A 14,830-nucleotide genomic window follows, 5' to 3' on the forward strand; every position below is an offset into this window, starting at 1 on the left:
ATTTTGGGTTAATTTATAACTGCTACTCTACTCACTAGACATTTTACGTCTCAAAACTTAGTTTAACAATTGAAGCTACAGGTAAGTCAGGAAAAATAACTTTTCAGCACAGAGAAATGAAAAATTGCCTTGGAAAAGACATTGAAATCATAATATGTAGGTTTTAGGGAGGTGGGTTTTGTTTGTTTTTTAATCAGACCACTGTAATAAAAATAGTGGTGTCACACTGCAGTTCTCTAAAAGGAGGATACAGCTCTAACTCCTAACATCTGCATTTAGTAAAGAAATTATAGATTCCCACATCTAGTGTCTATGTGTCAGTCTTACAAAAGACTGAGAGCATTTGGAAAATATTTAAAGAAATAGAATGCATGTAGAAGTTAGTCCAGTAATTTTCAAGAGAGCATTTAAAGATATTTAATGGGCTCACGAGGAAATGCAGCCACAGTATTCTGAGTAAAAACTCTTGTTAAATCCACCTCTTGTATTCAGTAAGGTACAGCATAAAAACAATCATGCATTAAAAGTGCAAGGCCTACCATAACTGCCAATGGTGGTCTCAAACTCTTTGTGTTACTGCAGAAACAGAGGAACACAAAAATTTATCACATACATGAGTTTTAGGTATCATTAACTTTAATATTAATCTTTTATACAGGCTTCTTCTAATTTCAATTGCATCTACATATAAATTTGGTAGAATTTTGTAAAGCATCAGAGTGCTTTTTAGTCTACAGTTTTTTTAATGCTTCAGCGTTAGAAAAAGTTATTGTATCATAACTGAATTCAAAAGCCTCCTCTTATCATATTACATTACATGTAACTATGAAGAAAGAATTGGAATGCCAACATCACTATTTTTACTTGTGTACTTATAAAACCTCAAATTCCAAGCTATTCCCAAATAATGATGAAACTTCATAGGAGTCACTGTAAATCTTGTATTTACACTATCAACAACTTCTGCATTCATAACTGCACCAGTAGTTTTACACAGCTATTTTAAAAGCACCCTTACAAATAAAAGTATTGCACTGACATCATATAAAATTCACAGTGAGTTTAACTTCCAGACCTTAGAAAAACAGTGCAAAAGCTTTTCACTGTGCAAGAGCTTTTTATCCAAACATTCCTGGGTCATTATGAAAGGTAATTATGTATAACATGCTGCAGTTATTTTTTTCTGTGGATTGGGTTGGTTTCCTTTTTAGTTCTCACTTCTTGGAAAGTCAATTTTAAGTTTTGAAATGATGAAACAAACAAACAAAAAAACAAATAACAACCAGATGTGATCCAATCCAACGCTGAAATAGGTGCATTTGGCAGAGATATAGGTCTATGCATCCACTTCATATAAAGTCCACTGTGATTGCAGAAATTATTCCATATGAAAGAATCTTACTGCATGGAATACAGATTTCTCCTTCCATGAATTGTAGCAGTTTCACCTCTTTTAGAGGCAATAACTTCAACAGGCTTGTCTTCAGCAGATCCTGAAAATAATACATTAAGAAATGGTTACTCCAAAGTAGTCTTAAAACAGCCATATAAAACTCTAAATCATACCTTGAAATCAGTCTTAAAAGTACTTTTCTGCATGTTTAACAGCCAGTTGGATCCCACACATGAAAAAATACAAAAACAAACAAACAAAAAAAATATCAACAGCTCATCTCCAACAGTGACCAAGTACGGATGTTAAAAGCATAAGATCATAGAATGCAAACATTGTCTCCTCAAGATATTATCTCAAATTCCAATTACTGCCCCAGGTTTTGTCCAGATGGAACATAACATCTTCATGTCACTTCTGTTTTCCTTGCAGCTTTTTGAGTTTGTAAATTTTTTATCTGTTACTTTACACTATGTCAAACATGCAACAACTCTTTGATACATTCTTTGTCATTGGAGGGGTAATAAATAATTGTTCCTTATGCACATTTTGGTACCATTTATGACTGTGCAGATGGACTTGTATATTTTATTCTCTGCTTCTCCTTTCAGACTCAAGAACCCTACTCATTATTCAATATAACTCACTTCATACCTTGAGATTTCTCACCCATTTCTACTACATATCTTTTAGAAACAAAATCAAAACAGCATATTTTGCTTACCTTGAACAAGAAAAAAACAAAACAACACAGCAAAACTAATAATCACAAGAACCAAGTGACAAAAAACGCTTAAATGAGTTTCTATAAAGAACAAGCTTCCTTATTCAAGCAACAGCAATTCACTGCACTCCCCCTTAACGTCCAGACTTCTTTATACATGTAATTCCAAGTTAATTAATCAGGAAGCTTTTGTAATGGCCAGTATATTAAGTATAGCAATTTGACTTCTTTCCCCTCCATACTTTCATTCTTAAGTAAATGTGATATGCGTACAAACAGACCAGGAATGTTTTCAAGGCTTTAGTGATTCTTCAAATGATGCTTGAAGCTGGATTCTGACATTGCTTCTGCAGACTCAATAGTAGCCATATTCTTCAGATGATTGAGGTTCACAGTGACAAGTAGCTAAGCTATGAATTCTTTATGAGTTTTGAACTATCTGTTGCAACTCTGCCTCCAAGATGCATACCAGCTGGCATTTCAATGTTTTTTTCTGTTCACAATAAAAGGAGTATTTTGTGTTGGTAGAACATGAGCTTCCTTCCTCACAGGAGTTCTAGTGGGTGCTAGTGCTTTATGGTTATTTGTTACCTCGCATTTCAAGTTGTTGTCAGCAGTTCAGCAGCAGTCAGGACCAGTTCAAGACTGCAGCCTTGGTACCCTGCCATATGACAGATCTTCCAAGGTCAACATGCCAAATTCTTCATGCTCACGCATGAATGCAGATTTATTTCATAGAATCCTTAGAGTTGGAAAGGGACCTTTAAGGGTCATCTCATCCAACTCCCCTGCAATGAACAAGGCTCAAGCTGCAATGCGCAGTTTGATCAAGTTGCCCACCCACTGATCCACCCTCACCTTGAAAGTCTGGGGCATCAACCACAACACTGGACAACCTGTTCCAGTGCCTCACCATCCTACTTTCCTGTAAGAAAAAAGTCTTTTTCCTTACAGCCAACATAAATCTACCATCTTTAAGCTTCAAGCCATTTCCCCCCGTTCTATCACCACAGCATAGGATCTGCTCCATGATCTTTCCTAGCACAGAGGTGAGACTGACAGGTCAGTAGTTCCCAGGGTTATTCTTTTCACCCTTTTTAAAAACAGGTGTGACACTGCCTTTTTTCCAGTCATCAGGGTCTTCACCTGATTGTTACAGCTTCTCAAATATCACTGAGAACGGCTTGGCAACTACATCAGCCAATTCCCTCAAGACTCTGTGATGCATCTCAGAGGGACCTATAGACTCACGGATGTCCTTTGTGCCGGTCTGTTTGATTTTGAGACATCTTAGCCTGCTGTAGGGAGCCTGCTTTGCAGGGGAGTTGGACTCAATGATCTCTAGAGGTCCCTTCCAACCCCTACAATTCTTTGATTCTGTACGTAAGCAATTTCAGGACACTTTTTCAATTTCCCTTATTGTTAGAATCAACTTTTCCTTTTTTTTTTTTTCCCTAACGGACCAATGGAGATTGACATAACAAGTTTTCATTATTGTTACTTTCCATAAGTTTAGCACGAGGCGAGAAGATTTCCTGCGTCCCCAGACACAAATGACCGATTTCCACCCAAGCCAGCTTTATTGCACGGCTCTCTCCGGCCGTGCCCGCCCCCAGCAGGACACGCCCCTACCCGGCCTCCCGCACCGCCCCCCCCCCCCCCCCCTCACCTGTTGCCGTCGGCGGGGCGGCGCGGCGGGCCGCGGGGGCGCTGCAGCTCCAGGTCGGCGGCGCGGCGGGAACGAGACGCGGTGCCGAGAACTGAAGAGAAGCGGAGGCTGAAGCCGTGCACCAAACCCCGCAGTACGCTATCCCCACGGCCCTTGGGCGGTGCCAGCCCCACGTCGTCGCGCAGCTCCTCTGGCGACACCTCTAGGTTGCCCGCGTACCAGAACACCCACCAGATGAGGCTGAGGAAGATGCCGATACCGCCCGCGTAGATTAGTAAGTCGGCGAAGAACACGTCGGCGAACACCCCGGCCAGCAGCACCGCCAAACCCACCGCGTCGAAGGCCAGCGCCAGCCAGAAGGCGGCCACGCAGCGGCCCAGACCTCCGGGGGCTGCCATGGTGGAAGAGCGACGGCGCCGCCGCCTCGAGCCGCTCGCACCTGAAGGGGAAGCCGAGGCCACGCCCCCTCCGGCCTCACCTGTGCTCGCGGGGCCACGCCCCTCCCTGAACCGCCTGCGTCGCGCCCCGCCGCCACTGAGGCGAGGGCGCTGCAGACGCCGGGCGTTTCTCCCCGGTACTGACCGCTCAGCACAGTGCTGGCCCCACGTTCGCGGAGGCCCTTTGCCTAAATCGGGCTTTCGCCCGTTCAGGCCGCTGCCCCTCACCTGCCAAGGACCTCCGTTGCGAGGTCTCCCGAGCATCGCTTCGCTTAATGGCAGAATAGCTGGTGCAGGCATTGGAGAAGATGGTCGGTAGCAGCTGTAAGCGTCTTGAACCTTTCCTGATTGCTGTCGTTTCCTGGTGCAGGTGAGCATGGGCAGCACCAAGATGCAACCCGATGTGAAGGGTTTTGCCTTGGTTAGCCAAACGTGCCAGCACCTCTACCCAGAATGGACATGCCCCAAAGGAGGCTGTTGGGAGGTAGCTGTACCGTTCCAGACAGCCTTGTGTGAGTGATTTAGCAGCCTATAGGGGATAGGATATTCACAACAGTTATAAAATGTGACAAAGCCACATAGAGAGCACATTTGAGGAGATTGGCTTAGAAGGAGCAGTCAGAACATAGCTTCAGAGTAACAAGCAGGCAACAAGTAGTGAATGCAAGTACAGAGATGAAACTGGTTTGTAAAAGGTGCAACGTTGTGTTGTAGGTCACCTAGTGAGAGTGAAGGATCTGGTACACATCTTTCCACCTTCTAACACTACAGCACAATAACTGCATGCAAGTGTAGGCTTTCCTGCACATGCTCCCAGGAGGCTTTTCTAACACTTGCTTAATGGTGTGCAGCCACTAGTAAGCACAAATACCAGACCAGGGGAAAGACACACACTTAAGAGCATGAGAAGCTTCTACATCTTTGTTGCAATGATGCCACTGAGGATAACAGTGATGAAGACTGCAATCGGTTTACTGTAGTAAGACCAGACTCTCTGTTTCAATCATAGCAGTTTGCTCACTTATTGCCTGTGTTACCAACAGTATTCAATAAAAGGTACCCGTAGAAAGACAAGCTGAAATCAAAAGGAAAAAAAGATTAAACTAGGTACTGTTTACTAGGCCTCAGTTGTTATTTCTTGCAACATCAAACAAAATACACCATATTGAAGTACAATCCAAAGTAAATGAGACAAAAGATGTAATAGAGTTACTACAGTTGTATAATCAATGGATATCAAGATGTTACAATCACAAAATAAACAAGAGAGTTAGGCGAAGTGGACTATGATAACAAGAGAGAATAAATGAAAGGCTTACCCTTATGCTGGGCTCACCACAAAACACCAGGAGGAATCTGGTGAGATCCTTCCCCACTGGTAGCCTGGCTCCACCCCTTCCGGCAGCACAGGTGAATTGCCTTCACCTGTGCTCCTCTGGCTGACTCATGGCTCACCTCAGGTGATCAATCAGAGGTTCAGGCCGTGACTCAGTAGTTCCCATACAACAGTACTACAGAAATATATACATTTATAGTGAATGAGTTCTAAAAAATGTACCTAAGTCTCTGTCTTAGGTGAAAGCATGTACCTGTTAACAAGCAACAATACACTGCTACCACTACACCAGCTTTAATTCCTTTTAGAAAGTGAAAAATGTATACAAAAATTTGTACTACAAAGAACAAACTGAGTATACTCTCTCTGCTCTTCAAATTTAATATATTTTTAACAATGTAATTGATTATTGAAGTCTAGAACTTTCAATGAATAAGTATTTGTTATTTTTGCCATTTTCCCTGGAAAAAAAAAAAAAAAGTTTTCCTAACAGATTCTTAACAGAACAGTTGATTAAAGAAGGAACTACAATTATATATATAAGAACACTATTTTTTGTCCCAACCAACAGATAGCAGTCTGATACAGAATGCATTTCCCTAAACAGGGGTTCAATTTCAGTCTAACATCCTCGAAGCAAAGTTAATACTCCATTTAACAGCTAGCAAGTAGCCACAAGGTGAAACGAAAAGACTAAGAACTGAAGTCTACCATATATATAGTTATAGAAACAATAAATGCAAATGCCCTTGCAATATATTTTATAGATATACAGATAACGCCCAAAACATATTTTAAATGGAAAAAATTGAAACAAATCAGTTTACCATTACTTCATTACTGTGCTGTCTAGAAACTTAAAATTGACCAGAGTTCTGTTCCCCTTGATACACAAATATATTAGAAATTACCTCAGTGATTTTAAGCTTTGAAAAGTGAATATAAGCAATGCAAGGAAATACAGTGGTGACAACAAAGATGATCTTTCAAGTCAAGTACATCCTTGTTGTATGAAGTTTAGGGAAAAGAAACAGGTTTGTCTTCTTAAATGTGAAGAACAGCATAGAAGAAACCCAAGTAGAACAGAACACTTTAACAGAATATAGGAATTCTAAGAAAGATTGTAAACTGGTAGGAAATAGTAAAGAGAGACAAGCCATAAGGTTTAAAGAAGATACAGTATTTTAAGAAATTCATGCTTGTAGTTTAAACAGGTAAGACCATATTAACGAAAATCACAAGCACTGACATCTGCTACATGAACGTGGAGTTTAGTGAAGAAGGAAATCCCTGTGCATGAACTCTAAAACATACAGAGAATGTGGAAGTCAGGTGGGAGGAAAAAGCTCATAAACTGTGGCTGTGCAGTAAGAACAAAAATATAACTTTGAGCTGTTCTGCAGCTGAACTTAAGCATACAGCTCGACATCCTTCCAAAATAATGTTGCTCAAACGCAACAAGCTTTAGAAACCAAAAGATTTAAATTGAAAGATACAGCTGCATTTTTTTTTTTTTTAAAAAAAAGATGGAAAAGATGTAAGGTAACAAATACAGCTAATTAAAATAATGTGTTTATTCTTCCATTAGAAGGAACTACAAATTAATCATTAAGCCAGTGAGAAAAAGCTCCTAGGGTCAGCTTTTCTTAAGAAGGCATGTTACTTTATATTCATGAAAAGACAGCATTGAACAACTACATAAAACGTTACAGTAGATAGGCAACATTCACGACAACTGTGGTCTGCACACTTTCTTGGCTGCTTGCTTGGGTGTTTTGGAAGATTTCTTGGCTGACTGTACTAGTTTGCCAGCTTTGTGTGTAGCAAAAGACTTTGCTTCAGGCTTTTTAGGAGTCTTATCCAGCTGTTTTATTTCTTCCTTTTCCGTGCTGATCTGCATGGTTTTTTTTTGTTTTGGTGACATCTGCAAGTCTGCCCGCTCTTCTGTAACTTTCTGTTTCAAAGTTTCTGGAGCAAGAAATTGTTTCTTTCTCTTACCAAGGGTTGCTTTTGTTTTATTGACCAGATTGACACTTCTTTCTGGACTTGGTTCCTCTTTCTGTAATTAAGACATACAGGAAAAAAAAAAAAAAAAAAAAAAAAAAAAAAAAAAAAAAAAAAAAAAAAGCAAACAACCAAGCAACATTACGTTTACAAATAACAAACATTTTTACTGTTATTGAAGAGATTTAAAAGAGCCATTATAAGGAACAAATGCTTTCTATCAATTACACAACTCCTTAGCCCAAATGATTTACAGAGTCACAGAATGGCCAGGGTTGGAAGGGACCTCAAGGATCATGAATCTCCAACCTCCTTGCCACATACAGGGCAACCAACCTCCACATTTAATACAAGACCAGGCTGCCCAGGGCCCCATCCAACATGGCCTTGAACACCTCCAGGGACAGGGCATCCACAACCTCTCTGGGCAGCTGTTCCAGCACCTCACCACTCTCCCTGACATGCAACCGAAATCTTCCCTCCCTCAAAACCATTTCCCCTTGTCCTGCAGTTATCAATGCTTTCAAAGAGTTGATTCCCCTCCTCTTTGTAGGCTCCCTTTAGGTACTGAAAGGCTGCAATGAGGTCACCCCGCAGCCATTTACTCACATACCTTGCCATAAGTAGAAGGCAAAACACAGAATTAGATCTGTGTTTATAAAAAAAACCATAAAATATAAAAATAGTTACAAAGCAAATAGATGGAACAGATACAAGGATGTTCACCCTCTTGGCTAACTAAGTCAGTACTCTGCTGGCAGAGCTGAAATCACAGTAAGCTTGCTACATGTCAGGGCTTAGATTTGATAGGCACAGCTCTTATTCAAAATCCAGCCATATCACCGAGTGACTGTGCTTTGTGTGTGGATCAGGCATAGTATTCCCTAGAGATATTCCCAAACGACCCTCATGAAAGAGAGCTGCTTTCACAACAATTCATCCAACTCAGCTTCAGCTGTAAGCATCCCAGGGCTCTGGCAATTGCATCACATGAACTGATGTAGGCCAGCTGCATGACAGCAGCTTGAAGGAAACAGATTTATTTTTTTATTTTTATGTTGGGCTGTACATAATCACAGTAGCACAGACATCCGTTCAGACATCTCTGAACAGATACCTATTAAGGCTATGCTCCAATCACAAATATAATTTAACTGAGTTGAATTTAGAAGCCTTACAGTTTTATTCATCCATTGTCTTTCCACTGGGTATTTCTTAGGCACAAGTAATGCAAGTTTGGCTGTTTTGCAAGTATGTTAGCGATGCAGTCCTCATTACCTCCAATATTGACAGCAGTAAATATGTACAGTTTCACTGCAAGCTGCTCTCAGTGCATATTATGTGATCATTAATGTTGCACATAACTATTCTAGAGTAGGTGTTATTTGTTTTTCAAGTTCTTCACTACAGGTAGGTGACAATAAATTATTATTATTTTTTTACAAGAAATTTTGAATTAATCAAATAAATTATTTAGTTTTTTAAAGGATCAGGCTCCTATCATTTTTAATATTCCTTCTGACTTCAGACCTGTTAGATAAGCTAAATGGCTGCTATTCAGGAAAAGACAGAAAGAGACAAACACTGGCTTTCTTTACAGGAGGAAATAAAACCAAACAAAGCATCCCTCCCATTAACTGAGCTCTCACTTTCATGTTATTTTTTTAAGAAAATATAGTTCATTTGAAGTATGTTAAAAAAGTATGGTGAAAAATTATTTACATGGTTTAAAATATTTAGTTTTAATTGGAGTGTTTAATAATAAACTCACAATTACCTTTAGCTGAGCTAGGCCGTTTATTTGCATAGGCACCAGTTGTGGAATTTCTTCATCATCAGCATGTTCCTCTGGTTCTTGGACTACTTTTTCCTTTATCGCAAGCTCTTGGGTAGCAGCAGCACCCTTATTTTTAGTTGTCACTGTACTTTGTCTTGAATTCATCTTTTTAGCTGCCTTCTTTGGTTTCTTTTTCTTTTCCTTCTAGAATTAATTTAAAGTACAATTCAGAGAAATCCCCACAACATTTCTAAACATAAAACAATTGTTTTCATATGTCTAAAAGTAACGAAGTCTAGCAACAAATTGAAATGTTTTTCAATTGAACTGGGCTGGTCAACCGTAAGTAAAATATGAAAAAAAGATGTGTTACTTTCAGCATAGGGGAAACTCATAAATAAATGATATAACTGTAAAGATTAAAGTTTTCAAGATGTATGTATGTGCTACCAATTTGTTTTAGAAACAGATGTAACAGACAGAACACAAAATAAAGGGATAGCTGTTTTTACTTTTTAATGTAGATGAAGTTCTCCCCACCAATCCTCTGCAAAATAAGATACAAATATCTAAGAGTGGGAATTATTCACATGCCACAATCGACACGGTCTAAATCCATGTATATGTTAATGAATGCAGTTTCAGTAAGTGAATATGAATAAACAAATATGAATTCAAGCAGAAGTTCTGAGAAGTAATCTCAGTTGAGTTGACTAGAAACCAGCTTATTTCCAGCTTGGTTTGTAACCTCCTGGGGGAGTTTCAATGATTTCTTGCTACCGTGTATTGGAAGTGCTCATAGTCAGGAGTGCCTCACCCATTTGTAGCCATACTTGCCTTCAATCCACTGATCAGATTTGTAAACCCAACAAGTTAGATTTATACTGCATAAAAAGAAGCCAAACAACTAGTGGCTCCAGTACAGTTTTATGGAAAGTTTTACATTTTTTTAAATTGTTACCTCTCCTTGCTTTTTATCGACATTCGGCTCTTTATCAAGCTCATCTAAGTTGGATATTCGTGCAGTAAAAATTGGAAGTGATACTGATTTAAGTGTCTTGAGGTGAAGAACTTTCACGTTTTTCCAATTCTGCAAACACAAAACAACATCTATTATGTAAGAACTGTCGTGGCCTCAGCTACGTTGTTCATAATTCGATCCAATGAATCCGCAGTACCTTTGGTAACTTCTTAGCAATCACCTCAGCTGCTGCAATGATGTTGTCTAGTATCTCATCAGCTTTCATTCCAGTGTGGCCTATACGCGTTGTACTGGAAGTACGAAAGAGTAATATTTATAGGTAGACAAGTAAAAACACTAAGTTATTTGTTCTTAAATATACCCAAAAATGAAAAAAGCCCACTTATCTGCAGCTATCTTGGTCTTCACACAGGATGGCTGACTACTAAAGAATTCTTTTGTCATAAAAGTCACAACAGTTGCACATACTGAGTTTTCTACATTATGAAATGCAATTCTGCCTTATACTGCCGAGATAGGTTTAGATCATTTAGACGCACTATAAATGAAAAAATTCTTGTACAATATTTTGGGAGGAGTTTTTAGCTAATTAAACAGTAATTATTTTTTAGGACCATACATGCTATTTGTCAGTGATACTTGCCTAGAAATTCCTTACCTATTCAGAAAAAAAACCCCAACTTTATGACTTCTTAGTAAATAGAATTATGATTCTCTTTATACAACTTAAGGTTCAAAAAGACCCATACCTAGAACGATCACCCTTGACCCACTGTTGAAGTTAATGGGTGAAATAACTCAGAATTCCTACAGTTAAGGTATAATAGCTCTTCATGCACAGTATTAAGCTGTTCATACTTACTAACAGCACCCTTTGTTGGTAACTGGTAGTACAGTACCCTGAATATGCTTTTCTAGCTCCTTAGCAAGATTTTTGGCTTTCAAGTTTACAGATAAAGGTGCCCTAAAAAAAAAAAAAAGTGAAGGGAATAAGAGTTAAAAAACAAAACAAAACATCAAGCAAACTAGCAAACCTTCAGTAGAACAATCAAATCTTTAAAAAATAATAATTCAAAACGGATAGACAAAATTTTAGGACCAACTTTTTCTTTTCATAGAAGTGTTTTCCTAGATGGGAGGGCAAGAGCCTTCTGATTCGGTCATCAGATAGAAAGAGATCAAATCTGTTCAGGAGGCGACGCTTTGCTTCAAAAGGTTTATACTCTTTTTTGAGAGTTTTGTAGGAGATGACCTACAACAAAAGTAGTTGAAAACACAGCAAACACAGCAGTGAGTACTTCTTATAACTGCACATAATTAACTTGTCTTAACTAACAGTTATGTTTTAGAACGTTAAATCAATAGAAAAAAAGACACTGGTTTTCAATTTTAAGAATCAGACAACACAGATCCCTTGCACAGTATCACCAAACAGAACCAGAACACACAGCAACATCTAAACTTAGATAAATACAGCAATAGAAAATATTTTCCTGTTTTATTGTGAGTTGTATAAGTGATTCAATCCAGCTGCAAAGGGCTTGAATATTCTGCACTGTAACTAAAAAAGTTCAAATCCAATACTTAACATTTATCTAACAATTATACCGAATCCAAAACTCAACATTTACCTAACAACTACACCTGAATGCTACAGATATAATTTTAAGTTATTCTGAATAAATTCTGTAATTTGAAAAACGAACAGTTTGAATACTCAGAAAAATCTTCTGCGAGATTTACCTGGAACCACTGAATTTAGAATATTAAGTAGCAGTTTCCCTTTTCACTGGTACAAGAAAAACACAGTGATACTGCACTGCATCATCAATCTCCCTTACCTGGCTAACAGTCGTGATTCCATTCTGGGTTAGAAGTTTCCTGTAAAGACTTTCTGTCTGTTCTGCAGACAGATCTGGTTCGTCCTTTGTGAACAAGCACACCTCAGCTGTTTCTGCTCGAATGCCGTGGGGCAGCGGTCTACAATAAGAACATAGATGGAAAGGAGGCAAAAAATGCGTTACAGAACTAGGTCTACACTACTGCAGGCGGGCAGCGCTCAGAGCCAGCCCGGGAGGTGCCACAATGGGGCCGCGGCGCTCCGACTCTCCAAGCCCACAGCCTGCACAGCGCTCCTTCCCTAGTCAAAGAACACGAGAACTCCCGCAGCTTCCGAGCCAAAGGCACGTTTCTTACATTTTGATTACTTGAGCCACGCGTGGGATCTTCCAGACCGTCACCAGGAGGTGCACGCTCTCGTTCTCGTTGAGGAGCAGCTCGTCTCCCTTAGCCTTGCTTCTCGCGAAAGCCAGAAGGGCCTCCACCGCCTTCCTCACCTGCAACAACAATAACAGCTGGAGCGGAGCGGAGCGGAGCGGAGCCGAGCCGAGCCGAGCCGAGCCGAGCCGAGCCGAGCCGCCACCCCTCAGTACCTGCCCACGCTCCAGCTTCTGCTGCCCCTTCGCCATGGCTCCACCCGCACACACGTGCAGTCGCCGCGCCTGCGCACTGCTTCTTTCCGGGCACGATGCGGCCTGCCCGCCCCTTCCGCAGGCAATGGCCTTCTGTCGCGTAGGGGCGGGGCGGGTGTGGGGAGGTTCTTTCCGCTGCTGGTCCGAGGAGGAGTGGTGTGCTGCTTCAGACGGAGTACGGAGCGTAATCTTTACTTCAGACCCCACTGCTCTGTTGCTCTTAGATTGCTCTCCTGGTATATCTTTGAGAGTGGGTGGAACGCTTGCTGCTCTCCAGCCCTTGGAACCTTCCTCAATTTCCTTTCACAGCATTAGAAGCTGTTGACCTTGATGGCCCCAGATACCCTCAATTCTAAGTGAGCTTTTCTCCTGTGGCAATGCCTACATGCCCGAGCAACGTTTCTAGGTTCCTTCTTTGCAGCCTGTCCTTGGTTTTATCTGGTTTTACCTGTATTACTGACGTTTTGCACTGGAATGCAGCTATAAGGTCTCTATTTAGCCAAGCCAATCTCTTGATAGATTTGCTTGTTTTCCAGTGTGAGAGAGTGCTTCCATTACAATTTGCAGGGGTTGTCTTCACAGCTCTGCTGCCAGCCTTTCTGAGCACCTTTGCCTTTCAGAGCTGCCTCTAATGAGACCCCACCTCCTGGTTGCCAAAATCTCCCTCCTAAAGTCCAGGGTCTGTTCTCTGCTACTCATCTTCTTCACACCCCTCAGCATCTCAAATTCCACTATTTCTTTGTCACTGCAGCTGAGGCCACCATTGACTATCACACATAAAACCACTTATTCCTTATCTGTGAACCGTAAAAGTAGAATTACTGCATCTCTGTTCCAGTTTAGAAATGTACTAATTGGAAACAGCTTAGCCGTGAAATGCTTGTGCCACCTAGTGGCTTTTTTTCTTCACGTATCAGCATAATTTTCTACATGCTCAGCGTGCTGGTATACAGAGAAAGGAATTAAAATACCCTCCTCAGGAAAATCACCTTTACGTAATAATGTTTTCACTCTGCTGGTAGTATTCACAGTGGCTTCGAGGCTTCTCCAGCATTGGTGACAACCTTTGGTAGCAGCTTTAGCATTGCTTAGTTGCATCTTCACGGTTTGTAATGTCACAGGCGTACGGGAAGTAGAAGATTGCACACTATTTGACTTAACGTAAGTTGCTGTTGATAAGTCATGTACTGATTGATACTAGTGAAAAAAAATCCTTGAAAATGGAAGTTTCACCTTTCTATTGTGTGATTTTTGGACAAGTACCTTAAATGGTTGCTGTGTAGTTGTTGTATGAAGTTCTTGAAGAGTACGTAATCAGGCAGACATTAAAATCTTTTTAGCATTGCTAGGATTTATGTGTACTGTGATGCTGGCAGTGGTGTTTTATAATCTGATAATTATATTACCCTTTCTCCTATCTTTGCACAGGCCTTGCAATTTTTTTAGCTGATGTTTTAATAAAACATCAACATATTTTTGTATGATGTTAAAATAAAACATAAAAAGGTAACTCTTTGAAAATAAGCTAGACTGCTGTTGTAAGAGGTGAAAGAAGTGTGTTTGAAGCCTGACTGTACTAAGTCAGTACAGCATTATTAAGATAAAGGGACTGTTATTTTGAGTTACTATTATTAATGACTCAAATTAAAAATTCTCACATTTCAGTGTCAACCAAACACATTTTTTCCCACAACTTTTGAAGTTTGATGTGACTGAATTTCAGAAGATACAGTTTAACCAACTTAATAGGACCATTTTCTCTTGAGAGGTGTTTAATATAGTTCACAGAGCTGTCATGGAAAAATAAATTAATCCCTGGATAAGAACAATTTCAGCTTAGTACATGAGTTGCATGCAATGGGTATAAACTATGAACGGCACACTTTTAGTTTGGCAAATTCACAGTTATTCAATTTCTAAAGGAAATTAAATATTACTTTTGCATATGTTGTCCCTGCACACCAAACATGCTCTGCTGTAGTGGTCAGTTTAGGTCTCTGCTTACAAATGTGTGCATTTTTCTCTAAGTCATGTCAC

General features: G+C 40.1%; 2 protein-coding genes across 2 annotated transcripts; both read right to left on the bottom strand.

Annotated features, from left to right (window-relative positions):
• Window positions 1–741: 741 nt before the first annotated feature.
• Window positions 742–4,184, bottom strand: LOC122176165 (transmembrane protein 238-like). The gene is made up of 2 exons (XM_042864478.1): window positions 3,787–4,184; window positions 742–1,493 (listed from the first exon to the last, which is right to left on the bottom strand). Exons 1-2 carry the CDS (start codon window positions 4,182–4,184, stop codon window positions 1,484–1,486), a joined length of 408 nt encoding a protein of 135 aa, XP_042720412.1. The 3' UTR covers window positions 742–1,483.
• Window positions 4,185–5,926: 1,742 nt separating this feature from the next.
• On the bottom strand, window positions 5,927–12,839 carry RSL1D1 (ribosomal L1 domain containing 1). Its single transcript, XM_042864791.1, has 9 exons — window positions 12,755–12,839; window positions 12,519–12,658; window positions 12,164–12,302; window positions 11,426–11,574; window positions 11,185–11,286; window positions 10,519–10,612; window positions 10,302–10,430; window positions 9,341–9,544; window positions 5,927–7,618 (listed from the first exon to the last, which is right to left on the bottom strand). The coding sequence occupies exons 1-9, from the start codon at window positions 12,788–12,790 to the stop codon at window positions 7,286–7,288; spliced, it is 1,326 nt and encodes a 441-aa protein (XP_042720725.1). The 5' UTR covers window positions 12,791–12,839; the 3' UTR covers window positions 5,927–7,285.
• Between the last annotated feature and the right edge of the window lie 1,991 nt (window positions 12,840–14,830).

This window comes from Lagopus leucura, unplaced genomic scaffold (genome assembly GCF_019238085.1).
Source record: "Lagopus leucura isolate 7727_CA_CO unplaced genomic scaffold, USGS_WTPT01 Super-Scaffold_760, whole genome shotgun sequence".
NCBI classification, from domain to species: domain Eukaryota; kingdom Metazoa; phylum Chordata; class Aves; order Galliformes; family Phasianidae; genus Lagopus; species Lagopus leucura.

What these genes read in the sequence shown, in the direction of transcription:
- LOC122176165 (XM_042864478.1), bottom strand. Translation starts at nt 4,184, where the DNA reads ATGGCAGCCCCCGGAGGTCTGGGCCGCTGCGTGGCCGCCTTCTGGCTG.
- RSL1D1 (XM_042864791.1), bottom strand. Translation starts at nt 12,790, where the DNA reads ATGGCGAAGGGGCAGCAGAAGCTGGAGCGTGGGCAG. An exon ending in ACCAACAAAGGGTGCTGTTA is followed by an intron (nt 10,613 to 11,184) that starts GTAAGTATGAAC and finishes TCGTACTTCCAG; the next exon opens with TACAACGCGTATAGGCCACA. An exon ending in TTGCTAAGAAGTTACCAAAG is followed by an intron (nt 10,431 to 10,518) that starts GTACTGCGGATT and finishes TTGTGTTTGCAG; the next exon opens with AATTGGAAAAACGTGAAAGT.